The 26,226-nt window shown below is 42.2% G+C and overlaps 2 protein-coding genes across 3 annotated transcripts in view; both read left to right on the plus strand.

Moving 5' to 3' along the window:
* lasp1 (LIM and SH3 protein 1) overlaps nt 1–12,780 on the plus strand; it is a 36,199-nt gene extending 23,419 nt beyond the window's left edge. The window contains exons 4-7 of one of the 2 annotated variants that reach the window (XM_042393050.1): nt 893–1,000; nt 5,395–5,470; nt 6,530–6,627; nt 8,915–12,780. In XM_042393050.1, the coding sequence (XP_042248984.1) occupies nt 893–1,000; nt 5,395–5,470; nt 6,530–6,627; nt 8,915–9,088 (456 nt within the window). In that variant the 3' untranslated portion in view covers nt 9,089–12,780. The remainder of the gene's footprint in view (nt 1–892; nt 1,001–5,394; nt 5,471–6,529; nt 6,628–8,914) is intronic. The other variant, XM_042393051.1, reaches the window with a different exon arrangement.
* An 8,004-nt stretch (nt 12,781–20,784) lies between these two features.
* The window catches only part of arhgap23a (Rho GTPase activating protein 23a), a 69,295-nt gene continuing 63,853 nt past the window's right edge, over nt 20,785–26,226 (plus strand). Inside the window, exon 1 of the mRNA XM_042392904.1 lies at nt 20,785–21,181. Coding sequence (XP_042248838.1) covers nt 21,173–21,181 — 9 coding nt within the window. The 5' untranslated portion in view covers nt 20,785–21,172. The remainder of the gene's footprint in view (nt 21,182–26,226) is intronic.

The raw sequence follows: 26,226 nt of genomic DNA on the forward strand, positions 1-26,226 counted from the left end.
CACACTCAACAGTCACTCACACACACAGACTTGTCATACACTACCTCTTATTTTGACCATATATGGATGCTGGCATTCACTCCCCAGCAAACAGGAAGCGAACTTCACCACAAAAGACTATGCAATATAGGCCCAAGCTTACTTTGCTTGCACACGAAACACGCACACATACTGATGCTGGTTACATTGGAAGTTTATGCATTAAAAAATTGATTATTTCTGCCCATGACTGCAGGAAATACTCTATTTAACGTAGAAATGTCTTGGTATGTTTGCCGAATCCAGAGTTACAGTCACTACTGTTGACACAAGTTTGTTGTTATAGTAAGAAACATGACCAGCCTAACACACTAACAAAATAGTACTAAAGTGATCTACAGTCAAGAAAATACTTTAAAAAAATCAGCAGAAAGTTCATTTCACTAGAGGATTACATTTCAGCAATTTCATGTTCATTCATCTAACGGTGTCAAGCTTTAATAAACTCAACAGTAAAGCTGTTTTCCCCGCTGCTATAAAAGTATTTTATTAGGCTAAAGCGTAGCTCATTAAAACTCAGGACTGATCCATTTGTCAAGCCAAGTATAAGTACTTATAAGGTGGACGCTGATGCCACAGGTGAAATAGGTGAAAAGCATTACATTCTTTTCTGAAAATGCCAAGACACACCAGTTTTATGATTTTCAAAAAAAAAAAATCTGTATATGTTGAAAGAATCTAGGTCAGAGCATCTATAAATAATCATTTATACAGTATTTGTTGGATTTTCCTTGTTGACTCACACGCTGTTGATCTGACAGTGTTATTAATCTACTACATATTCACTGTTTTATGTGTGAAACCTTCTCTTTGTTTCTAACATGGTCGTTTTTGTTTTTTTTTCTCTGTGCAGGTTCTCTACAGGGAGGATTTTGAGAAGAATAAAGGGAAAGCTTTCCATGTGGTCACAGACACGCCAGAGTTGCAGAGAATTAAGAAATCGCAGGACCAAATCAGCAATGTAAGTGTCACCACTTAAACCCATCTGTCTTAAGTCTTGACAGAAGAACTCTAAATGTTCCGTATTTGAAACGAAGACAAGCAGCTGTTGTGGTTTTTTTTCCCAAGAAAAAATGTTGGTTGACAAAATTGACTGACATTTCATAGACCAAACGCTGATAAAGAAAATAATCTTAAGTTGCAGCCCTAGACTGAACATTTAGGGCTCTTCTAATGTCTGTAATAGTGACTAATGAGTATAATCTCTTTGCCTATATTGAACCGAAAATTCGTTCTGAGGAGGATAATTAATCTACATGAAGCACACTGGAAAGTTGTCTTCTCCTGCCTTGAGAATAGTTGACATCACATCTTCAAGATAACCTTTAGGCAGCTCATGCTTACGTTGTACAAAGTTAAAGACTGATACTTACAGTACCAGTCAAACATTTTGACTGGTACTGTATACCGACGTCAGCTCAATATTCATACATGCAACCACCAGAACCAGTAGATTTTATCGTTTCCTTTATTTAGCTCATCACCTCCTCTTTCTTCGGCCTCCGAGAGCTCCGCCAGATTAAGATCTCAGGTTTTGTAATATTTGTCATGTTGTTTTTTTTTAAAGTAGCTTTCATCCTCCTACTTAGTCACAGTAAATGTCAGGCTTCTTCTTCTGCTCACAGCGCTCCTCATTTATAGTGATGGAATTCTCCTCCAATCGCTTACCACACGGTCCATTCTCCTCCACTCTTCTCTCCTCTCTCCCTCGGCCACAGTTATTGATTTGAGCAGCGATGTAGAAATGCATGCAGTGTTTACATTGCATCCACAGACTGCTTAAGTCAGCTGAAAAGGCCTTCATTTCTATGGGAAACACAACAACATATACGTCATTACACATAACCAGTTGCTGCACCGGTCTCGCTAATGGTATAATTAGGGTGAAGGGTGATGGGTAATTACTGCTTTCACTTGATGAAAGATCTCGCGTGTGTGTGAGATCAAGGACGTTTTGCAAGACAGAGAAGGATGCACATATATTACATGTATTTATGGGCTCAAACACACAAGCCACATCAAGATAACGTGCATTATGGCGGGATGGATTCAAGCACGTTGCGAAATGTTTTTAGTCTGATAAACAAATGGTTCGCAAGGGTTGAGCTGCGCTTTCAAAAACCGTCCTTTGTTTGTCTTCTTCTCTGGTGCAGTAGTCATATCAGTCAGTCTCAATACAAGTACTTGACTAATGATTTTCCCATCAAACCATTTATGACCTACCTAAAGTACACAAGCCTACGGAGGGGTTGCCAAAATGTCGCCCTATTATAGCGAGTATTGGTTCTCTTACTGAACCTTTATCACATCAGACTATTGGCTGAAAAGCTTCAATCATTAATAACTCAACTCTCTGAAGTGACACATAACAGTAGTGATCTTCTCCTGGTTACTGTGGATGCAGGCAGCCTTTATACCAATATGTCTCACTCATCCGGGCTTTAAGGTGTTTTTCTTGACGTCAGGCCAGAGAACATTCCCCCAACTAACTTCCTGGTCGACATGTTCGAAATTGCTTTGATAATAAACCACTTTCTTAATGTCTCTCCAGAGACATGGCACTGTTATGGGCGTAAGCTTCGCCCATGACTACGCAAACCTTTTTATGGGTTGATTTGAACACCAACATGTGTACAATAATAATCCATTTTTGAAATTTGTTGTGTTTTGGAAAAGATATATTTATGACATATTTCTGATTTGGAATGCTACTAATTATGATCTCCAGGCTTTTTTCATAGTATCTCAACAATTTTATTGATTCAGTTGAATTCAACATGGAATGTGACAGTCACTAAGTAAGTTTTTTTGGACACATGGGTAATCTATAATGGGAGAAACATTTACACCACGCTCTCCACCAAACCCTCAGGCAGAAATAGTCCTTTACACTACTCAAACTATCATTCTGCCCCCCTCAAAAAAGTTGTGCCCTATAGTTCATTTCTTAGGGCTTAGATGCATCTTTACAAGGGATGATGATTTCCAAATAGAAACCTACAAACTCTTTGATCAGTTTCTGATGAGAGGGTATCCACCAGGCATTTGCAAAGGCTTATGAGGAAAAACAGAAATGAATTATTCACCGAATGTAAACCCAAAAAGCAAAAAAAAACATTCTCTTGTATATTTAATACTACCTGTTCACCACTTGGGTGTGAGATATGTAATGTTGTGAAAACACACTTCAACATTTTATCTGTTGATGACATTGGCAAAGAGATCTTTTCATTCTCTTCCGCTTTTTTCTTTTTACTAGAGCAAAGGGATGTTTAGGACACACTGGTACACACAGACACACACAAAAACTTCATCCGCCAGGGACGTTTGGACAATGCCACAGGTTTTTTTTTCCCTTGACGAATTTAAGCTGCATGTTCTAACTGTAAGAGTACAAAATGACAACATGCAGCTCTAGTAATGTTGTCTGCCATGCACCAAATGTGGCTTCCAATATATAAGAAAAACAAAAAGACATCATCCTATCTCGGATTTGGTACTCTGTGGCGTTGGCATGATGATTCCTAATCGTTGTGGTGGAAATATAGATCAAATTTTACTCCTGATGTGAATGCAGATATATCTTCTACCTTAAAATGCTACACCCTAGTGGCTTAAATGAAGAATTAGATATTGTTTTCTGTCACTCTATTGTATTGTCTTTCTGTACCAGTGGGTCTGTTTCCTAATGTAAAAGATAACATTTGTATGTATACACTGTATATCAGTTATGGGTATGAAACTGTGTTGATGCTATGGAATTACATCATCCTAATGTGTTTGTAATGACCTGATCTGCTGGCCATTGGCTTCATGGGTGTTCAGTCAAGCCCTAGCTCATTGATTAGGTGCCCCTGTAGAGTAACCCACATATAGGTGGACTCATCATGCATGCCTCATTTTGCACAGAGGAAAGTCCAACATGGACTGTTTGAACTCTATGCACTCTCTGCACATATTTTCACTGTCTGCACGGCCCTGTAATGTAACAAATAGAAATATCCAGACTCTAGTCTGAATTATTCTTTTTTTTTTTGTTCTCTGTGTGTGAGTCCTTCCTCGCTGCATTAGACATCTGTTTGCAGTCAGTGCGTCATTCATAGCCAATCATAAGGGAACCACTCCAGATGAGCGCTACATCAATCTCTCTTTTTGCTCTTGTTCCACCGGACACAAGAAACAAACCAGTTTAGTCAGCACCCTTCCCAGAATGTCAGCCATGTGAAGGCCCTTCACTCACTTTTACTCATCTAGACTCGTCCTGTCTGTCAACCTTGTCACGTCTTTTCAATCTTGGTCCGGTCTCTTCCGTTTCCCCTCACCGTCCTCTTGTCAGTTGAGAAGTTACAGGGGAAGGTTTAGTTCAGCAGCAGCCAAGGCACTTCTGTAAATACACACACACACACACCATCTGTTCAACCTGTTCCTTCAAAACAAACCAAAATAATCTCATTCGCACACTCTCACTTAGCATATTGCACTTGAGAACAGTCACAGTGTTCTCTCAGTCACTTGCTTCACTGTCCTTGCACAAACACTCTGTCATCCCGTCCAGCCTGTGAACACACTCCTCGCTAACGCCGCCGGCACAGTGGACTCTTTGAGCGCGGGTGTAAGCGGGGGCAAAATCAGGGTTGTAAATCTTGACCACTGTGAGTCAGTCTGTTATCAGCCTGGTAATAAGGGGGGGCTGACTATTTAGTGCAGTCACAGAGCAGTCACTCACTTTCAGTTTCATCAGTGTGGCCTGGTTTTATGTTGTGACACTGAATGCTGCCTTTGTCACACTAGCAGATTGATAATTAAGTGTTTGTGTCTGAAATTGTAAATCTTGTGCTTCCTTTTTTAGTTACACAAAAGAAAATACACCTGCTACTGTAGTCATATGAATGATTTAAGTGACATTATGATGTGCTTAGTCATATGATTCCCCTCCTCCTCTTCCTCAGTATTTCCTCTTGAATCTAGCTGGCTCATTCTCACCCCAAGCGTTCAGGCTTCTTGTTAGTTCCCTTTTTTTTTCACCTCACCTGTTCTTCCTGATGTGTCAGCAACGGTTGCTATGCAACTCTGCCCTCACACTACTGCACACTACATCCGGCCCCCGAGATGTCATTTCCTCTCAGCGTCAAGTTGCTTCCTGAGGCTTTTGCTGCACGTAGCGCGCCCCACCTATCACCACAAACGCAGGGGTGCTGGAGAGCAAGTGGGAGCCCTCTGGTGGATGTAAAGGGAACTACACGCTGTGACAGACTTTCTGGAAAGATGACTGCAAACGTAGATCTGTATCTGTTAGATAAAGTTACATGCACTCTCAATCTTTATCTATGAACTGTTTGTGTATTTCCCTTGCAGATTAAGTACCACGAGGAGTTTGAGAAGAGGAAGATGGGAGGAGAGGCCCCACAGCAGCCGAGCAACCCCTCTTCAGGTATTTCTTCCAACACACTCACAGTACATACAATATACTTACTGTCAAATGGAGTCAATAGTAGCTTTTAACACAGTAAAAAGCTGTGTAGATAGAAGCAGCAATAGTAACTGTAAAAGTAGTCAAGAAATAGTGAGGAGGAGAAGAGACAATTTTACTCTGGATAAAACAGTAACTAACGAAAATAATCTTAAATGTCCAGATCACCAAAAAAAACATGATTAAAAAACCTGTCTGTATGGTTTGATAGCACTAGTGAAAGCTGAGAAATATGTTTGTTTTTTTTTGTGAATCGGATGAACATTTAACCCTTCAATTAATTATCAGGGATTTTTGGTTTCCTAAGAAAAGTGTCCAATTGTTTTCCCTATCTGTGTTTTGCTCCCTTCATGCCGCAGGATGTATGAGCTCATCAGGCTGGGTGTTGCCTAATCACACCACATAGGGTTCCTGGTTCTGACATGTCCACCAATCTCCTCTGTATTTAATCCATTGAGCTATAAATAGTTGCATTTACTACAGAAATTGCTGTATTTAAAAAATTATGAAAGTAATTCTTATAATGCCCAACCTGAAATCAAAGGGTTAAATCAATGAACAAACAGATTCATTCATTTACTCAAGCCAAAAAATTTAAGAATGACTGTTTGTTTGCATTTTCAGTGGGAAAGTTATGGATAAATATTTGAATGACCCGTGGACCTGCTGTTTGTATTTTACATACCTGATTTACACAGAAAGGCATTGTTCAGAAGGTTGCGTAACAGTAAATTCGAAAGCCACTGGATGCACGTCATGGCTTGCCAGGTTTTTGAATTCCTCATTCTCTCAAAGAGCTCATGCAAACATACAGACAGGAGTAAATACACCTGGCATTAAGATGCATTGGCTGTATAGACTGACATCTTAATTCTCCTGCCTTAAAGCAATAGATTACAGATAGCTAGATTTATAGCTTGCTGCTGAATCCCAGTTCAGCTCCAAGTGAGTCTGGTGTCAGAGACAGAGAAGCAAGAGAAAAAGCGTTTCCAGCTCAAACATTTGTCCTCTTTTTATCAGCAGCTTACCAGCCCCCTGCAGCCTCTCAGAACTACAACTATGAGCCTGCTCCTGAACCAGCGCGCCAGGCGGCTGCCGCCCCACCTCCAAGTGCTGGGGTAAGTTTCCCATTGCCCCCCCTGCCCCTCTTTTGCTGCAGATGGACCCCCAATGCCAAATACAACTTGATGAAATTAAAAATCTGAAACAGAATCAGAAAATATTGTTGTAACTTGATCAATACTGCAATAACAAATGTTTACACTTCACACTAACATTAAGACTTAGGCAGAAAGTCAGCCATTCAGAAACTTTTTTTTATGCCTCCCCGCCTGCGTCAGCAGTGGCCGGAGGCATGTATTTGGGTTGGCCGCCTGTCTGTCCATCCTATTCTCATAAACGCGATATCTCAGGAACGCCTTGAGGGAATTTCCTCAAATTTGACAAAAACGTCCATTTGAACTCAGGGATGAACTGATTAGATTTTGGTGGTCAAAGATCAAGGTCGCTGTGACCTCATGTCCGTCCCATTCTCTCATAAACGCGATATCTCAGGAACGCCTGCAAATTTGGCACAAACGTTCTCTTGGACTCAAGTATGAATTGATTAGAATTTGGTGGTCAAGGTCATTGTGACCTCACAAAAAACATTTTTTGGCCATAACTCATAAATTCATAGGATAAAATGATTAAGTGACATTTTATATTCATTCATTCAAACCTTTGTTTTTATAGAGTAGGCCAGGTCTTTTTTTCAAGGACACTCTCATTACAATACAAATATAATATATAAGAAACGATAATCTGCAAATATAAACAGCAAATATGAACAGATAAGCAATATAAAATATAAGAAACAATAAAAGCAATATATAAAGGCAATAAAACACATAATATGAAACATTAAGGAGTGTAAAACTTCAAGCTCAGTCAGAACACATACTTTCACTTTGCCCTATGGCAGCTGAAAGAGATTTAAAATTATTAAAAGGGTTTAGCTTGTCTAATTTTACTGCCCTCTGCAAGGTGTTCCACTTGTGTGAAGCATAATATTTAAAAGCCCATTTCCCAATCTCAGTGCTAACACGTTGATTTTCAAGGACTAAATAGCCTTGGGACCTAGTGCAGTGTGAAATTGAACTAAAATTAATAAGACATGTCAGGTACCCAGGAAGGTTGCCAAGGAGAGCTTTGTATATAAATAGGATGCAGAGCCGTTCTCTTCTCACTGCCAACGACTGCCACCCAACTTCAACTCTAAAACCATCCCCAGTTATGAACCTAAGGGCAGAATGATAGACTGCATCAAGAGGTTTAAGAGTAGAAGCAGTAGAGTGCATATAAATAACATCACCATAGTCCATAACGGTCGTTATGGACTATGGTGATGTTATAAAGGGTCGTCTGAACAATTTGCTTACTATAATTCTTCGTAATAAAAGCCTTATTTCAATAAGAGAATGCCAGTTTTGCTTTTAAAAACTAATATTTACTTCCATTATACTGTTAGTAGGTTTTCTAGAAATCAGCATACATGTTGTTTTATCTGAGTTTAATAGTAATTTAAGATCAATCAATGTTTGCTGTATAGCACATACATCAATATGCAAGTTTTGAACAGCCTTGGGCGGCAGAGGGCGATGTTGTATAGATAATAGCGTCATCTGCATACAGATTAATTGTGCCGTTTGTCACTTTTTCACCTAATTCATATCCAAAAGGTCGATTTTCACCGTGACATCAAAATGTTCTGCAAAAACACTTGTCTGGCCATTATTCAACACCATAACTCAGGAACAGAAGGGGAGATAGTGACCATATTTCACATTTGGTCAGATACTGAATTGATGACACTAATCCTGGGTGACCACCTTGAAACTGTGGTGATTATATAGATCTTCTGTGCTGTCAGGTTGAAGATGTGTGTGAAGCATCCACGTTTTAGAATTTGTAGCTTCTCTGCACCAATATCCATATCTTAAGCTTTGTCTACTGTCATAGTTGCATCTTTATGTTCTATCAGATTCAGTTTTATTGGCCAAGCATGTGAGCACATACAAGGAAAATACACTTTTATTAACTTCCCTCAAAGTCTTCACTACAAATATTATGAGTCTGGACAGACATGGATGTAAACTGCATCATGACTAGTTGGCAGAGGCATACAACCCCGAGGACACAAGGAGAAAGAAAGATGGGTACGACAGACAACAAAGGTCCCTTGCTGGAATCGAAACAGGGACATTGTGGTTATGTGGCATGTGCAGTAACCATTCAGCCACCAGGATGCTTCCCATTCAGAAACATTTTAATGCTGTAGTTAATTTAGTAGCAGCTTTTTCTTGAGCTCTGTGGCAGCTGTTGTCTGTTTTTGGGGAACTAACTGGATTTGTTTTGTGTCCACAGAAGCGGTACAGGGCCGTGTATGACTACTCTGCCGCCGACGAGGACGAGGTGTCCTTCGTGGACGGGGACGTGATCGTTGACGTGCAGCAGATCGACGAGGGCTGGATGTACGGCCGCGTGGAGCGCACTGGCCAGCAGGGCATGCTGCCTGCCAACTACGTGGAGGCCATCTGAGTGAGAGGGAAAGAAAAAAGAGGGAGAGAAAAAGGAGGAGGAGGTAGAGAAAGGGAGGGAAAGAAGGAAAGGAAAAGCCCAGTGCCATCTCATCTTAATGCCGCTTTCTCTTGATTTTACTCTTGTTCCCTAATCTGTCCTGTGAGACCCTGAACCCCGCCCCCCCCAACACCACCCCGCCTCTTCTGCATCCCTGCTCTGCTCTCACTGTTCAGCTCGCTAACCACAGACTTTCTCTAACTGTCCGTCTGTCTCTCTCTGTCTGTCTGCCTGCCTCTCTGTCCGTCTGTTTGTCCGTCTGTCTGTGCTGATGTCCGTCTCTGTTTGGATGTCCGTCATCCTCTTTACCTTTTTCCCCCCAATCCTGGCTCCACTCTCGTGCTGTCACAAGTGGAAATCGAAAGTCTTAAAAAGATAAACTCACAGTTCATTGAAGTATGTCAGGGGTCACGCCGTGTCACACAGCTCCATCCTAGCTATAGCACTTAAACAATCATCATGCAAAAGTAAAGAAGAAAAAAAAAAAATGTAAAAAGCCCTTTTCCCCACAAGTCCGTCAACACGTGGTTTCCATGGCAGCCGACAGCTGCAGACGTTATTCTGTGGACGAAATAAGTTTGCAGTGTGGGTGGGTGTGGCATTTTCATAGGCCTTTTTGATTTGTTTTTTTTTTTTTCTTTCTTTAATTTTGCAGCGTGATCTTGGCCAGACTGGAAACACAGTGCAGAATCTCAGTCTATCAAAACTAAGCTTGAATATTTTGACTTGTGTACATTCCTTTAACCTCTAACCCTGTTGCTGTTGCATCAATCAGCCAGTTATCAGTCTTAACAGAGAGGTTTTTATTATATTTATAGATAGACACGCATTTTTGCCATTGTGTGCTCAACTAGGCACCCTTGTGTTCAGCACTGCATTGTGGGTATTGTTGTGAAACTGGAATCGTAGCCTAACTGAAGAGCACCTCCTGTCGTTGCCTCACTCAGGCACGTCGCGTACAGGAGGGATCAGGGACAAGTTAGGGGACATTATCAGTCCATCTCCTACGGCCACACTGAATATCACATCACCTCAGCTGGTGTGGATATACAGTATATACACCGCTATTCCTATTTTTTGCAGCCTGAATGCCTTCAGTCCTGAGAGAATCACAAAGTTATGGTGATCAAGGCTAAACTGTTTGTTGGAGAACGGAGACGGGAACAGGTCGAGTCCTTCCCCTTTGCTACAAAATCACCATCAAAGAAAACCCATTTATAAAGGAGGAGGCCAAGCACAACTCTATATTGTGAATCTTTTCTTCTTTTTTTTTAATTTTAAATTTATTCCACTGTTTTTGTGAGTGAACATTCCAGTCTTTCTTTCCATGAGATGTGAGTGAAATTGTTGAATCCTCGGCTGTGGTAAATGTTGTTGTTTTTTTTGTTTGTTTTTTTTTCCTCATGCTGTTCTTCCTTTGCCTTTATTGTTATTGTAAGATGCTTATTTTGAAAGAAAAAAAAATTCAGTGTATTAAATGAATAAACAAACCAGCAACTCAATTTATGAACCAAGGCAGAGGAATTTATCTAGACTTGTGCGGTCACAGTATTAGATTAGTCACGGGTTTAATCAACCTGCAGTTTCAGGTCAGAACAAAGATGGCCGCCTGTTGGAAAAAATCAGCTGAACGCCTGCTCGGTCAAGCCAGATTGTTATTATTATATCTCCATTATGCTGGAGCTAATGAGTCTCTAATAAGAGTAATGTTACGGGATGACATTTATAAATATCCGTGAAAGGAACTTTTACCAGATGCTCTGGTCAGTGAATAAAACATCAGGCCTGCATGTCAGAACCAGGCAATTTTTTTCTGGTCCTCCTGGCAGGTAAATCTGGTAAAAACCAGTGAATTAACATATATAAACCGCCGCCAACCAGCTTTATCAGCATTTGCTTGGTGGTGGACACAAAGATGTAAGGACGGTTGGTTCATAAACACACAATGAAGCATTTCAGTTGCTGACTATTACACAGCAATGCTGTATCCTCTTTTCGCTCGAGATACCGTAGTGCTGCGAGGACCTTATCAGACTATAAAAATGATATTTGACCATTTCTCAGTGGTGTAAATACTCATCGGCCCCTGACCATACACACACACACCTCTTCGCCTTTTTTCTCACCATTTTCATCCTCTTGTGATGCACTGTGACCGTCACAGACACGAGCGATCAGGGTGGTGCGTTTTTAGGTGGGGTCGAGGGCGGGGGCCAACAAATTTTCAGCTTTATTAAAACAAACAAGGCTCTCGCTATGTAGCTAAACGACATTGTATAATTGTATATGTATCATAAAGGTGAATTAGGGAAAATGTTTTTTACAGGTCATGGTGCTCTGGGATGTGGCTTGCCTGCAGATAAAAATTAAAGCGGATCATATTTTTTTGTGAATGTGGCTGAGGGGAAGTAATGTGATTTTAAAAAAGATGACTCATGGAGAGAAAAAGAAGAAAAAAAAAAAAAAAGTCCAGTGTGGTGCAAGTTGTCCGTTGGTGTTGATGAACATTCATACATTTTGCAACTCTAATGTGATGAATTGTGACAGTGCTGATGAAAATAATCACTGAATCAGAATTTAAAAAAAACAATAAAAAAACACCTCAAACACATTTGCCAAACAAAATGACTATACACACTGTATGTATGCCTGTATTTTGGATTAACCTCTACTTGACAACAGGACAATTTTATTTGCAAAGCAGATGCTAGATTGGAAAGCTGTTTTAGAGCTCACGGTTGTGTTTCTCTCTCGAAGAAGAAGAAGAAGAAGTGGTGGTTTGGCTTGAAGTGAAATGATGATTGTTGTTCCTGGCTTATGATGTTTGCTCAAATTTTATTTAATAACAAAGCTACTCACACCGATAGCCTCCGTTACTCTGTGGATTACATCTGATTCAAACCTTCTTTTGTCGCGAGGTTGTTGCGTTGTGGATGAAATGGAGAAAAAAAAAAGAAGTGGCCAAAGACAGCCAGCGTTGTGTAAGTGTGGCTCAGGGTGGATTTGTTAAGGCAAAGTCAAATTTGAGCATGTCGATGATGTAAGTGTGTGTCGGGCTTGGGGGGTTACAGAGGGCGGAGATCTGATCTCTCTCAATCTCTTTGGCTGTGAGGCAAGGCAAGTTGTTTGTCTGACCTGAATATTAGTCAGGAGTTAACCTCTATTCGCCAAATAATGGCTCTACCGCTCTGGCATCACTCATCTATCTACTGAACCGTGACGTCATATCATAACCCTGTTTCCATTCCGTTTCTATCTAGTATCCTGTCCACCCCCTTCTGCTGACGTCCCTCTTTTCCTTCAGCCTTCGTCGTAGGCTGCCGCGCTTCTGATGAATCATTCCCTGCTTCTATGATACTGGTTATATACTGTAGACTTTGCAGAGTGAAATCATGTAATCCACAATCGCAGGTTTAGCATTCGAACCAGTTTTGTGCATTCCATCTTAAAATTGTTTTTGTTTTTGATATAATTTTGTTATTTTTTAAATAAAAAAAAATAAAGATACCATATGCATAATGACATACTTGTGTATTCGATACTCGGAATACATACTCAGATTTAAGGACCTGATATCATCTCCTGTTGCCCTGTTACAGCACTTCAAATTGTACTTATGATTCTGCAGATTCAATAAAATGTCATTTTTCTCAGACTGTTGTTTGTGCTACGTCTTATGTCATTGCAGCATAATGTGGGTACAGTTATGAAAGTCTGATATTTGCTGTTGGGCCCCCGACTGTTCCCAACCTTCTGCCCTCTGTGCAGGTTCACCAGTATATTACACATAGCGGACTTTTACATGGAAGCTTCATTATGTGCTCACAGATCCAGAAACCCAACAAATACTATTGCATTGTAATAATACAATGTATGTCTTTTAAGTTTTCTGTGTGTCAATTAGTTTGCTGTAATGTGAATAATCAAAACACATCATGTAAACACAATATTAACTAATTGATCAAGTCTTGCAACTAGCTTTTGACACAGGGCCTCTGTTGCGTCAAGACAAGGTCGTAATTTCCATGAATTTCCAATGGTAAAGTAGAATCCACCCTCCTGATATTGAACTATTTAGTGGTGTAAATTCCCTGACAATTTTATAATTAAATTACAAGAAATCACTATCTGTAGCCTATATTGGCCTCCTGACACAAGACGTGTACTCTGTGAAAATGTATACATTAATCCATGTATTCATGCAAGATCTTCATCACTTGAAGAACAATATCATGTTTTCTTTGATGAATTGGATGAAAATGGTTGGTGTGGAAGATTATGTTAAACTGGTTCTGGCAGCTAAGTCGGATGAATTATATATATTTTTTGCGTTTTTAAAATAATAATTGAAAAAATAACATCAATATAGTGGGTTAGTTTTTGCACGTGCCTAATTAGGTTTAATTGAAAATGTCGGAATTAGGTGAAAGTTACCCTCCCGGTAAGGCTATGTAATTTTTTTTCACCCAGAGTTTGGTCTGTCAGGTCATAATCATAATCATAACTCCCTGGTTGTGTATCACCCTCAGCAATCACACTTAATCACTGAAATACGAAGTATATGATTCATTAATCGACGTGGAGGGAGTGGAGTGTAGACTTTAAGATAAAAATCCGCCTGAAAGGCTAAACTCGGGGTAAAAACACCCTGAAGTCTTCTACCTTCCTGTTTTGTAGCAGGAGGGGGAGGGTCGGACTCATTCATCTAGACTCCGTGCTTTTCCCGAACTGTTCCGATCTCGGCCGATCTATCGCACCGGCTGCTGTTTGTGCCTGGCTGTACGTCTTGCATCTGCACCGTCCATCTCTTAACATTATTTCCATCATGGTGGACATTTTGATGTTGATGTTTTTCGCCATCATGGGCCTCGTCTTCCTCTCGTACATCATCTACATGCTGTGATGAGGCGTCCTGCAGAGCGACACAGGCGGTCGGTGCTCGACAGCACAGAGGATGCGTGTTTTTCCTCTCCTGCATCCCTGGTTTCCATTACGGACAGTGGTAAGAGAGCGCTTCACTGCATATGATGAATTTGACATAGATGACAGCCTTTATAGATGCTCTTCTTCTGTATTAGGGGGAAATGTCCACACCACAGCACCCGAAGGAGCAAATATAAAGTAGTTTTGTGTCCCAGTATTAAAATACAAATGCATGAGCACAGCTGTCATCTGTTTCAGGGGAAGGAGCCATGGTCGGGCCGTGATGGTTTCCCATTGGAGCTCACATGTGGGATGTGAAGAGCGATCCAGCAGAGAGGAAGAACAAATGGAGAGGAAGTGGAAGCAAGACTCTTCTATCTTGCACTCTGACATCATTTATCCCCCTCTTCTTCCTTTATTGGGTCTCTCCAGTTTGGCCAAGATGTTTGTCCAACCCCTACAGCCCCCCCTCCACTTACCTCTATTTGCAATCTAACCACTGTATTTTCTGTGCTACTAAAGGCAGTGCATGCCCGTGTTTCTCTTTAGAGGAGGAGAGATGTTACCTCTGCACAGGTCCGGTATATCTTTAGATATGGATGCAGGATGGTTTTGTAGGGCTGAGTGTAATACAAGTGTAGAATTTGCCTTTTAAATAGCACTGTGAGCTAATTGTTGGCTCTGATGACAGTATCATCCATATGACTGTGTGGCAAAAATCCTTCATGATTTGTTTTGTCAAATTAGTGTTTCATCAAACCGTCTGACACCTTCAGGCTCCTTGATTTTTTTTCTGGATAGTTTTCATAATTTTGTTGACAGTGATGCTTCGGTTGGCTCAGCCTTGACATGCTGATATATTTCATTCAAGTGTTGCCAATGTGTTCTCCTCCTCACTACAATCAAGATTCCCCATCGGGTCCAAGGGGAATGTGTCAGCACATTAACTTAAGTGTTCTTGCCACTACTACGGAAGTTACAGGTTGTACCATATCAGCTGCCCCCATGTCTTGAAACTTTAACTTTTTTTGTTGTAATTATTTTTGGCTGCAAATGACATGCATGAATACCAATGGTGTCATTTCAGAAATACTGTACGTCTTCTCAGTTTTTTCTCACCTTACCTCATATGAATTATTTGTTATATATGAATAATGTTACGTTTACTGATGCACTGATGCTTCACTGAGGTTAATGGCAGTATTTCACATGATATGTCGAATAAAGATGATTTCAGTAAACCCAGCTGTCTTCTCTCTGGTTCAACACACGTCACTGTATTTTTATTTTGTTGACAACCATAAATCAGCAAACAATTACTCACTTCTTATGCCATAATAAGTTCAAAAGCCTGTGTGACTTGTAGCCTTTGAATCTGTTATATAAAGTGTAAATATAGGGTTTTGTAATTACTTTTTTGTCATTTTTATTGTATTGGATAGATGTAGACAGTAAACACTGAGAGAGAGATTGCTGGAATTGAACCGGTGATGCTGCAGCAACATAACACACACAACATTGCACACAACTTAATCACACTTGGTCCCTACAGATATTGTCTTTGAAATAAGCATTTTTTTTTCAGGTGTGGACAGTGAATAACACTATTCTGTTCAGAAGAATTTCGATTGGCACCTTAGGATTATTGTATTTCTGAGGCCAAGTACTGCCTCAGTGCCTCTGTAATCGTCTGTAATGATGTTATTATTCTATTCGTGGCGAGACGGAAAATTGCAGCCGAAAAGTGCTGCATTCAAGTGGCACCTGAAGAGTCACGGTCCTTGAGGGAATGCAGATATGCAGATAGACTGCACTGAAATAAAAACTATTTTGCTCACACTAAGCCTACCTCTTTCCTACCAACAAAGCAGAATGTTACGTATCAATCAATCAAACTTTATTTTTATAGTACTTTTCGTAGAGGTTAGTACAATTGCTTTACAGCTGACTGAATCAATGTAAACAGTAAAAACTTTGAGACAACGTACACAAAAAAAGTCAAAAATGTAATAAAACCAATAAGATAGATTAAAATAGAATAAGAATAAAAAAATGAATAACAGTAACAGATAAGAGGAAATAAAACATATTACAATAAAATAAATGATCGAATGAAACAAATAATGTCAATAAAATATTCTAATCAAAAGCCAGGCTAAAGAGGTAGGTTTTAATTTTACGTTTAAAGGTGCAGTGTGTAGAATTTAGTGGCATCTAGTGGAATGGACTTATGGAATATAATATTCATAAGTATATTTTAATTAATGTATAATCACCTAAAAATAAGAATTGCTGTGTTTTTGTTACCTTAGAATGAGCCCTTAATATCCAGACAGGGAGCAGGTGCTCTTCCACAAAGCCCACCATTTTGCACCGCCATGTTTCTACAGTAGCCCAGAATGGACAAACCAAACACTGGCTCTAGAGAATTTCACGGCCACTGTAGGTTCTCCTACAAGCTTGTAAGGGGGAGGGGAGGTGTATTCATTTAGCTGCAATCTGCAACCTCACCGCTAGATATCACTAAATCCTACACACTGCTCCTTTAAAACAGTGGTTCTCAAAGTGGGGTCCGGGGTCCCCCAGGGATCCTTGAGGGGGATAATTAACACAATGACAATAAGTAACACAATGACAGAATGTATGACTATTGTGGTCATGGATTTCATACACTTTCTGTAATAAAACATCTAAAGGCAAAATCTCATCAGATGGGGGTCCATGGTCTAATTTGTGTCAGTTTAGGGGTTCTTGACGTGTGAGGTTTGAGAACCACTGCTTTAAAGATACCAACACTTTCAGCTGCTCTCAGTTCCTCCGTCAGACTGTTCCAGTTAAGCTAAAAGCTGCCTCACCAAAAGCTTTTGTCCTGCACTTTGGAGCAACTAAAAAGACTTGTGCCAGGGGACCTGAGGGACCGCACTGGTTCATACAATGCAAGCATGTCAGGGAAGTAGGCTGGTGCCAGACTATGAAGTGCTTTAAAAACAAGTAAAATCATTTTAAAATCAATACAGAAACTGAAAGGCATACCAATGTAAGGACTTTTACATAGGTGCCTCTATAATCACAACAAATCCTTTCTTGTACATAATCTCGTCAAACCTGAGTCTGGTTAGTGCTGTCTGTGCAGTAGTTGTGAATATAGAAGAGTTTGGGGTGATAAACATGTAGCTCTTTGACAAAAACATCCATGCTGTTCAGCAGAGCAATGAATGCATTAATCACATTGAGCTCCAAGGATACATTATATGTAGTTGGCCTCTGACTTCTCTGTAAAGGAGGAAGGTATTTAGTAGTTTATACTTAAAAGTCTTTGTTATACGTGTTTATCTTCAGTCTTCAGCTGCTGCAGGGCCATTTTTCTTCTGGTCACTAAAGTTTTTGAGATAAAAACGTATTCTGAGCATAAAGGTGACTCCGACTGACGTATTTTATAAACTGAAACACTGCTGAACACTTTGTGTTAAATGAGGCATGCTGGCATGTTGATATGAGCATTATGGATGTCATGCTGCTTATTGTCCTGCAGATGGTGCCATTTACCTACGGTAGGCTGTAGAGGATCACCTGATGACTGTATCTATGCATAAAACCCGGTTCTTTCCAGATGTGTGGAAGAACAGGTTACATGAGACAGGATGGCAGCAGTGTGATTTCAATTAAACCGTCACAGATGAAGAAAAACAGCAGGTTTAGCGTGTTTTGAATGCTTCGAAAAACGAGAAATGGGAGCACTTTGTTTATGAGATTGAGACTATTGTCAATGAGAGGAAGAGGTAAAGAACTTATTTCTTGTTTTACAGTGTATGATTTGGAATAATTATGTTTTAAAATAACCTTTTCAACAATAGCTTTGCCAAAGAGCTGATCCAAGAGTGATCTATACATGTCATACCCAAAGTTAATTATCATTTAAAATGAATCACTGTGATACTCATGGACTTGATATTGTATCTACATGAATTCAGTTTTATTGTCATATTGAAACAAGATTAATTTCTAACTTGTCATCTCATTTAACAGATTGAGGATTTCCTCTTGTCTCCATCCTGTTGAGGGATTTCGAATGTGTCCAAAGTCACAGGTCAGCTTCTACCCTGCCAGATAGGATTCACATATTTTGCTTTTTAAGTGATTTAACCTTTTTAAAAATGTAAATTTATTCTGAAAACCTTCTACATTCCCTCCTTAAATAGACAGTAATAGAAATAATTCCCCTTTGTTTCTAGTCTTTATGCTAAGCTAAGCTAACTGACTGCTGGCTGTAACTTTACAGAGATGCATGAGACTGATGTCGACTTTCTCACCTAACTTTCAGCAAGAAAGCAAATAGGTGTGTTTTCCAAAAATGTTTAACTATTCCTTTAAGGTCACTGCCTGACAGTGTGACACCCTCCTCCCCACCTCGTCCAACCACTTAGCTAAAGTTTCTCCCACATGTGTGCAGACAAGACCCTCTCTGGGAAATAATCGGAATTCCTCTGCTGATAGTATAATCTACCACTCTCACCAATACAATACTCCCGCTGTTCTATCTGAGAGCACACACACACACTCACACACATACACACTCACACACATGCAGTCATCTCACTTCAAACAGCATCTTTGGCACAGTTAGATCAAATGACACTGCAGCAGTCTGCAGTAAGCGGGTGTTCATTTGGGTAAGAAAAGATACAGATGCATTGAAGCCGGACTATAGAAAACAGGGCAGGGTCTGTTTTGTTGTTTGTTGCTCCGCATGTTACATGACCTTGTTGTACCGCTGCTGTAACTTAGACCTGCATTCCTATCCCCCCCCCCTCCCTTCACTCACTGGCCTGTCACACTGCTCCTAGCTACCATATCTGATCATGTCACAGCTCTGTTATGTGTCCATTGAATCAAAATAAGCCAGAACAGGTGCTCTTTTGTTTTTTAGCTCCAGAGGCCTTGGGTTTCCCCCGGAGCAGTATTTTTGGGCAGATGCTGTAGTACAGGACATTTTTAAAGTGTTCATGATTTCTTTAAAAGGGAAAAATCTACCCGTAGAGCGCTCTGGCACTGTTACAGCAGCTGGCAGCGTGCCTCGCATTTCTGAGCCCATTTTGTTGTCTTCTTGTATTTTCCTTACTCTTTTACATAGCTGGCAAAATTAACATGATATAACATCGCTGCCAGATGTTTCAAGTACAGATTTTGACGGCTGATCAAAAATATAAGCAATAAACATCAGGGGTTTTTTTGTCGGTCCTTAAAAAACAAAGATGAGGATGTTTTTCAGATTCATTTCACGTTTGACGATCACACTGTGGGAAATCCATTGTAGAAAAAGGAATGATATTAATTTCTTCACTGACAGTCTCCTCAATGGACCACAAGATATATTGTGTTTAGAGTAAGATACTTGTGCTTTCTCTCTACCAGATATGGTCTGTTCCACTGCTGAATAAAATAATCCTGGGGTCTTTTAAAATAATTCTGGGATAGCTAATCAGTCACTTAAACAGACGTAGATAACGTACGCTGAGAAAAAATGTACAAGCCAACATTATAAACTACAACACATCATCACATAATTTCTCTTGGAATGCACCGAACCTCACAAACCGATGATATATAACATTGTAAGAGTATCCCAATGTGGATTTTTCCTTTAAATTGATGCTGCGCAATGTGACCCATGACACATGCTGCTAGTTTGTAATAACATCTCCCCTCTGTGGCACCTGTAACCTCTTGCAACCTTTTTAGGAATGCCAGTGAGACAGAGTTGAAAGGGGGTAGCGGGGGGGGGGGGGGGATAGAGCAGCGAGGAATGGAGTGTAATAATACAATAGGTGGAGAGGGGTAGGGAGGGGGGTGGTGAGGATAGAGACAGAGCAAATAAAGAAAAAGGAGGCAATGAAAGAAAAGAAAGAGAAAGAGGCAGCAGGAGGAGGGAGGTAGAGGGGGTTTGCATCTGTGCGTAGCCATGGCCTTCAGCAGTGGAGTTCCTGTTGTTGAGGGGAGGGAGTTTCCCTCCGCGCGGGCCGAGAGGGAAACGACAGAGGATGTCTTTTTCCTGGCTGACCAAGAATGCCCGGGCCTCGAGGTCTTTCCTCTTTTGCGTGTATGTTTCATACAAGTTTCTGTATAAGTTTAAGTCTTTATGGTAACGATATGAGCCGCTGTCTCCGTCTTTCACTCTGGATCTCAGCCAACGTAACACTGATGCATAACCATTTCTGCAGAGAGGCGAGCACGGGGGGGGAAACATTCCTCCCAGGGGCAAAGGGATGCCTGCTCTTAAACACCCAGTCCACCCTCACCACAGAGAGGACTACACGTCCCAACATTCATGCTCCCCCCCCCCCCACAATAGGGGGCGGGGGCCATAAATCCTGCCAGCCAATGGCTTTGTGTCTGGGGAGCTGTGGTTGGTGTGTTGCACGGCAGCTGTTGTCAATGGCAACAGAGGTTTTCAGGGAAGCATGAGCTGGACAGCTGGTAGAGGGTCCCTGAGTCATCTGCCGGGAGTCACATGGTCCCCCAGCAGCCAATCTCAGCCCTCCGCCCTCCTCTCTCCCTCGCTTCTTCTCTCTCATTTGCTCGCTCCGGCTCTCCTCGGCTGCAGCAGGAGGGGGAGGGGAGATGGAAAGAGAGGAGGGAAGTGGAGACAGAGAGGGAGGGAGGGAGGGGAGGGGAGGGGAGGCGAGGCAAGGGGCCAGCTTACACAGGGAACGAGTGAAAGAGCTTGAGAACGAAAACGGAGAGCGGGAGTCTCTTCCCTCCGTGTGGTTATCAAGAAGATAGGTGAGGATCCCACACACGCCCTGTTCGCCCTCCAGCCTCCACCCAGAGCAGCGGCAGAAGAAGAGAGGACAGAGAAAAGGACAAGAGAGGAGTGTTTGACTGGATGTATCAGCCTGTCACACTCAGAGACACAAGGAGAGACAGTGTCATGCCTCTGTTGAGAGGCGCAGCAGCAGCAGCAGCAGCAGCAGTCGGCTGCCAGGCTGCCTCGCCTGTGTGAGGAGGGCAGGATCGGATTGCTGTTGGGAATACTGAACAAGGAAAAGAAAAGAAACAAGAGAGGCAGCCGGCGATCTCGTGCCATGACTGGGAACAGGAGGAGGGAGGAGGCTCGCTGAAATCATGGACCAGGTGAGGATGGAGAGGAGGGAGGGACCGAAGGGGAGGTGAAGGGGACCAACCGATCGGGCTTCACACATCCACACCTTGCTGACACAAAACACACAGAGCAGCAGCAGCTCCTGGTGCATTCATAACATCCATCATCCCCCTTTTTGTTTCCCTCAAGGCACAAACAAACACAGCACAGCATGGGGGAAGGGGGCCGGCAGAGGTGCTTGCCATCAAACAGCCACCGGCAAGTGCCAGGCCTCTGGAGAGATGACACAGCTCAAAACATTACCGACTTAATCTCTGATACCTCGCGTTAGATCAGCACTTGGGAAAGAAGGAACAGAAATGCATGAAAAGAGGGGTGTGGCTGAGTTTAGTAGGTTCTTCTGTGATGATCCGTCTTAACATGTCAGGTAGCAATTTGCACCCTCGCCCCGAGTCAGGATTGAGGCGGGAGACGGGGTGTCATGCAACAGGGTTCTTTTCAAAAGCATCACATCCAAAGCCGCGCACGCGTGTGTGTGTGTGTGTGTGTTTGTGTCTGCGTTCATTCATTGATGCTCAGACGAGTGTGTCCGCCGCTTTGTAACACTGTGTACTCATGTCACCAGTCTTTACAGCGGGTGTCATCTACAGCTCCACTTGTTTACTCTCGCTAATGAGAGCAGAACTGTGAGAGCGTGGATGTTTGCACCCGATGCTTGGTGAATTTGCCTCTCCTTCACTTCCAGTGTCTACAGAAGCAGATAGTGTTTAGGAGTGTTTTCAAATATTTGGTGCGTTTTATAGCCTGTTTTGACGTTTGCCAGAGCTCTGCGTGGAGCTCGATTGCAGCTGTTATTAGGTTTTGTATCCAGCATGGAGGCAACCAGCTGCTGGTAGTTGAGCGGATGATGAATGGTTTTAGAGGACGAGAGAGCTCGGAGACACAGAGGAGCACCAGCCCGGTCCCCCTCGTTATATTTCCCCTCTATTGCCATCAACCTGCTGGCAGTGTGTGTCCTGCTCATTGATTACCTCATCCCCCCTCTTTCCTCCCTTTCCTCCCCTCCCTCTGCCTCCTCTGTTGCTTTGCGTCCTCTCCTCTCCTGAGGTTGAAGTGGTGCGAGCATCAGGTTTGTGTAGAGGAGAGAAGGGGGGGGGGTTGTATATGGGTGACACGCCCAAGCCCAGCCCTTCCTTTGGGTGAATTATGCATGTGGTCCATACGGGGAACATCTCCTGTGTGTGTCCACAGGCTCAGGTCGGGGTTACATTAGCCCCCCTGTATAGCAGAGATGATGTCATCCCTGCTGCCAGCCAGACAATGTGTGTTTTTGGGTGTGTGTGTGTGTGACTACATATGTAGGGAGCAGGGGTACATGTCATTCGTATGGATGTACACTTGTTTGGTTTTGTTTGTGTGTGTTGTTGTTGTTTGCTCTTAACCTTATTTCCTCAAATGCTATAACACAGAGCACATTGTGTTTTGGAGAACACATGTATGGGTCATGGCCTCAGTGTCAGACACACACACACACACACACACACACACACACACACAAAGTATCAGTTCACATTCTGCACAGAAATAAAGACGAGAGCGGTGTAGCTTATAGGACAATATAACACAGGAAACGAAAACTATTTATAATACTGTGCAGCGCTGTGAAATGCTGACATGGCATGGCCTTGGTGCAGTGCTAAAGCTGGGTTGGTGTCATTTTAATAAATGGACCACATTGTGATGTAATGGCCAAATATGATTATAGCACTTCCTGTTTGTCACGTGACTGTGTATTATTATCATTTAGAGATGTGGTTGTGAAGCTTTATCTCCTCTTGGGTTTCCTGCTTTAGGCCTCCGTGTGTGTTTACACTAAAGTGGCCTCATCAGCCAGATGATTCTGGATGTACAGTATGTGTCTGAGAAACATCTAAAGATCTGTCATTTAGAAAGATAAACACGCGCTAACATTGCTGTGTGAATGTAAACAGAAGCATGTAGTGTTTACTATAGTAATGGAAAGGCTGCAGATTATTCAGGACATCACCATGCGGTATCTGTGTTAGCTCCTCTCTTTGACTCTGTGTCGTGTAGCTGTCTATGCAAGGGCAGATCCACACATGCACAGTGATAAGGAGGGCAGTGGCACAGTGAGGAACAGGAAAAGGCTGGTTATATAAAGTGTCTGTGGGAGAGAATCAAGGGCAGCAGTGGGACACTTCTCTCTCTCTCTCTCTCTCTCTCTCTCTCTCTCTCTCTCGCACTGCGAGCCGAGTCCGTCAGCGCTGCATTCTTCTGCGTCCGAGTAATGCATGCTCCACGCTCTGCACATGATGTAACTCATCCTCAGTTGAGGTGTCTGGTTTTATAAGTTTACAAAACACACTGACTGACTGACACCGGGAAAGTTCTCAGTGCAGAACACACGCCTGGGGGACGATTTAAATGCCAGACTCACTGCAAATCAGTTTGGGTCATTAGTGCTTTCCGATCAATAGTCATTAAGGCAGACCTGGGCAGGGCTGTGGTGACTGCTGCCCTGCGAGCGCTGGCTTTGGAGATGGAGATGCCTGACCGCATCCATCAGACAGAAACTAGTGGTTGTCTCTCTGCTTTAGCAGCAACAGGGCATAGGGAAAAGTCATTTTGTAGCGGTTGAAGCAGTAAAATCCACATAAAACAGCAAGAAAAGAGCAATTTTAAGGTATAATGTCATCAAACATGATTTTAGTGTCCATTTTTAGTGTCCTTACTCAACTTAATATCTCCTGAGATGTACTACTGTACAAGCTGACAGCTCCCTGATACTGCAGGATGAGCCTCATTGCTGTAGACGGGGTGACTCAGTTATGTTTACGCTGCTGTCTCAACACGACTCCCCGGAGGCTCAATTTAGGCGACAAGGCGACATATGTCTAACTGTACTATGTGTGTGTGCGTATATGAGTGTGTGAGTCCGTGTGCGAGTCCCTGTGGCTCTCAGCCAGAGTTATCTGGTAAATTGTTTTGTCTGTTTCCCATAGATGTGACTAAAATGGAATGCAGTCAAAATTAGCTCAGAGCGAAGCAGCCACGGAGAGCAACAGGGAGATATTTTATGAGAGTGAAAGTGTGTGTGTGTGTGTCAGAGAGAGAAGAAAGGCTCTTATTAAGTTACAAAGGAGATAGTGAGAGGGAAGGATAAAGGAAAAGAATGAGTGTATGTGTGCGCCTCATGGTGGAACAGGTGGTCTAATCTGACGCCCCACCCATGGCACCCCGAGGCCCCCTGCCTACAGCCCTTCAATCTTTGGACTCTGGAATTTCTTGCCTTATTGTCCTGAGCGGTAGACACCGAGGGACTCTAAAAGAATGAACTTTGTCTGCGAATTTGCATCTAAATTGAAATTAAACACACATATATAAGCATATATCGATCTTCTCACCCATGCGGAGAACTCCTGCCTGCTTCTCTGACCTGATTGTCAGTTTTGCAACGGAGAGGAAGAAAGGAGTATGACAATGAAAATTAACCACGCTACAGGATGGAAATGTTTCAGCTGGTTTTGCATGCGGTGACCAGAACACACATAGCTCTCCAGGGACCTTTGTGGGACACGGAGCTCTGGGAGCTCTGGGAGCTCTGGGTTGACCCTGGATACCATTAGTGTCTCTGCAGCAAATGGAGCATGCAGCCTGAGCAAGAACGGACATCAATCTCCACACTATCAGACTGACATTAAGGCATCATTCTTAGGTTTAAATATGTATGGTATTTGCTATCATGCATACTTGCAGAATCATTCAAATCAGATTTTCCTTAAAAGTAGATTTATATTTTTATGGCCCGGCTATTTTTATGAGCTTTTATATAATAAAAATTAGTCTTTTATTTCTACTTTTTCTTCTGCTTGTTCATAGGATAAGGAGACAAGACTTTCTAGTGTTTGAGCAAACTTACATTCAGTTTTTTTAGTTTGAAACATGTATTTAAACACGTTTGGAAGTAACTCACTTTCTTGGGATTTTTCTTTCAGTATGGGTACGTTCATCATGTCAAGTGTAAGATGAAGATGTTATGATGTGTGTCTTTGCACGCAAAGGTTTTCAGTACAGGGTTCATGTTCTTAATTCAGTCTCTATTGGATTGTCAGGCAAGCGATAACCAATTGGTAGATGCCTGCGGGCAGACAATGGGCAGATTGTCCTGTGAAAGAAACTAGGACACCCATCTCCAGAAAGTAAACAGCTCCTGTTCCAACCCAGGACGACTGCTTTGGACCTCATCCTCAATACACTTGAGTGGCGAGCAATGAATGCAGATGGTTGGGTGGGGGGGTGGGGGGGTGTACTCACGCAGGGGTCAAAGGTTAGCCCGTGTGGTTAAAGCCCTTCCTGTCAGCAGTACTTTGCATGAGTCCAGCCCATGTCAGGGATCTGCAGGCTGATGACACAGGATGAGAGCAGCTGAGCAGGGATAAATGCAACAAAACAGAGGATGAGGTTTATCAGTAGCATGAGGCAGCCATCCAATTAGGAGACTCGCAGGCTGTTTCTTACCGAGTTGGTCTAATTTAACCTAATGGGGCATGTTTGGCGTGCACAGCGCTCCGTTTGACATGTTTCTGACTTCAACCCATGACCCTGGCAGTCTGTTTCTATCTCTTGGTATTAGTTTTCCAACCTCCCGCTCCTCCTCTTTCGTCCTTGAGTCTCAGAGCAGTCGACTTCGGTGTCCAGGTGCGGTGTGAAGATGTCAGTCTGGTATGAACAGCTGTGCAGCTGATGCCTGCTGTTTCATTACTTTGATCATTAAACAGGCCACAGAGATGCCCTAGTGTCAGTGGGCACCACAGCTGCATTTCAATAATGAACTGTACGCTTCATGAGCCACTGACCTCTTGGCCTATTTTCCGAGCTACTGAAGATGTGATCCAGTTTTAACACAAAAAAAAATGAGACAATGTAAGGTCTGATTACAGATAAGCAGTGATTTTAGATAGATTTTGTCCTATTTTGAACATTTGCTTGAGCACCATTAAGGCACTCAGTTATTGTATTTTGCTGTTCTCACATCCAGAACAGAGCACACTGATCT

This window comes from Thunnus maccoyii, chromosome 18, assembly GCF_910596095.1.
Source record: "Thunnus maccoyii chromosome 18, fThuMac1.1, whole genome shotgun sequence".
In the NCBI taxonomy this organism is placed as follows: domain Eukaryota; kingdom Metazoa; phylum Chordata; class Actinopteri; order Scombriformes; family Scombridae; genus Thunnus; species Thunnus maccoyii.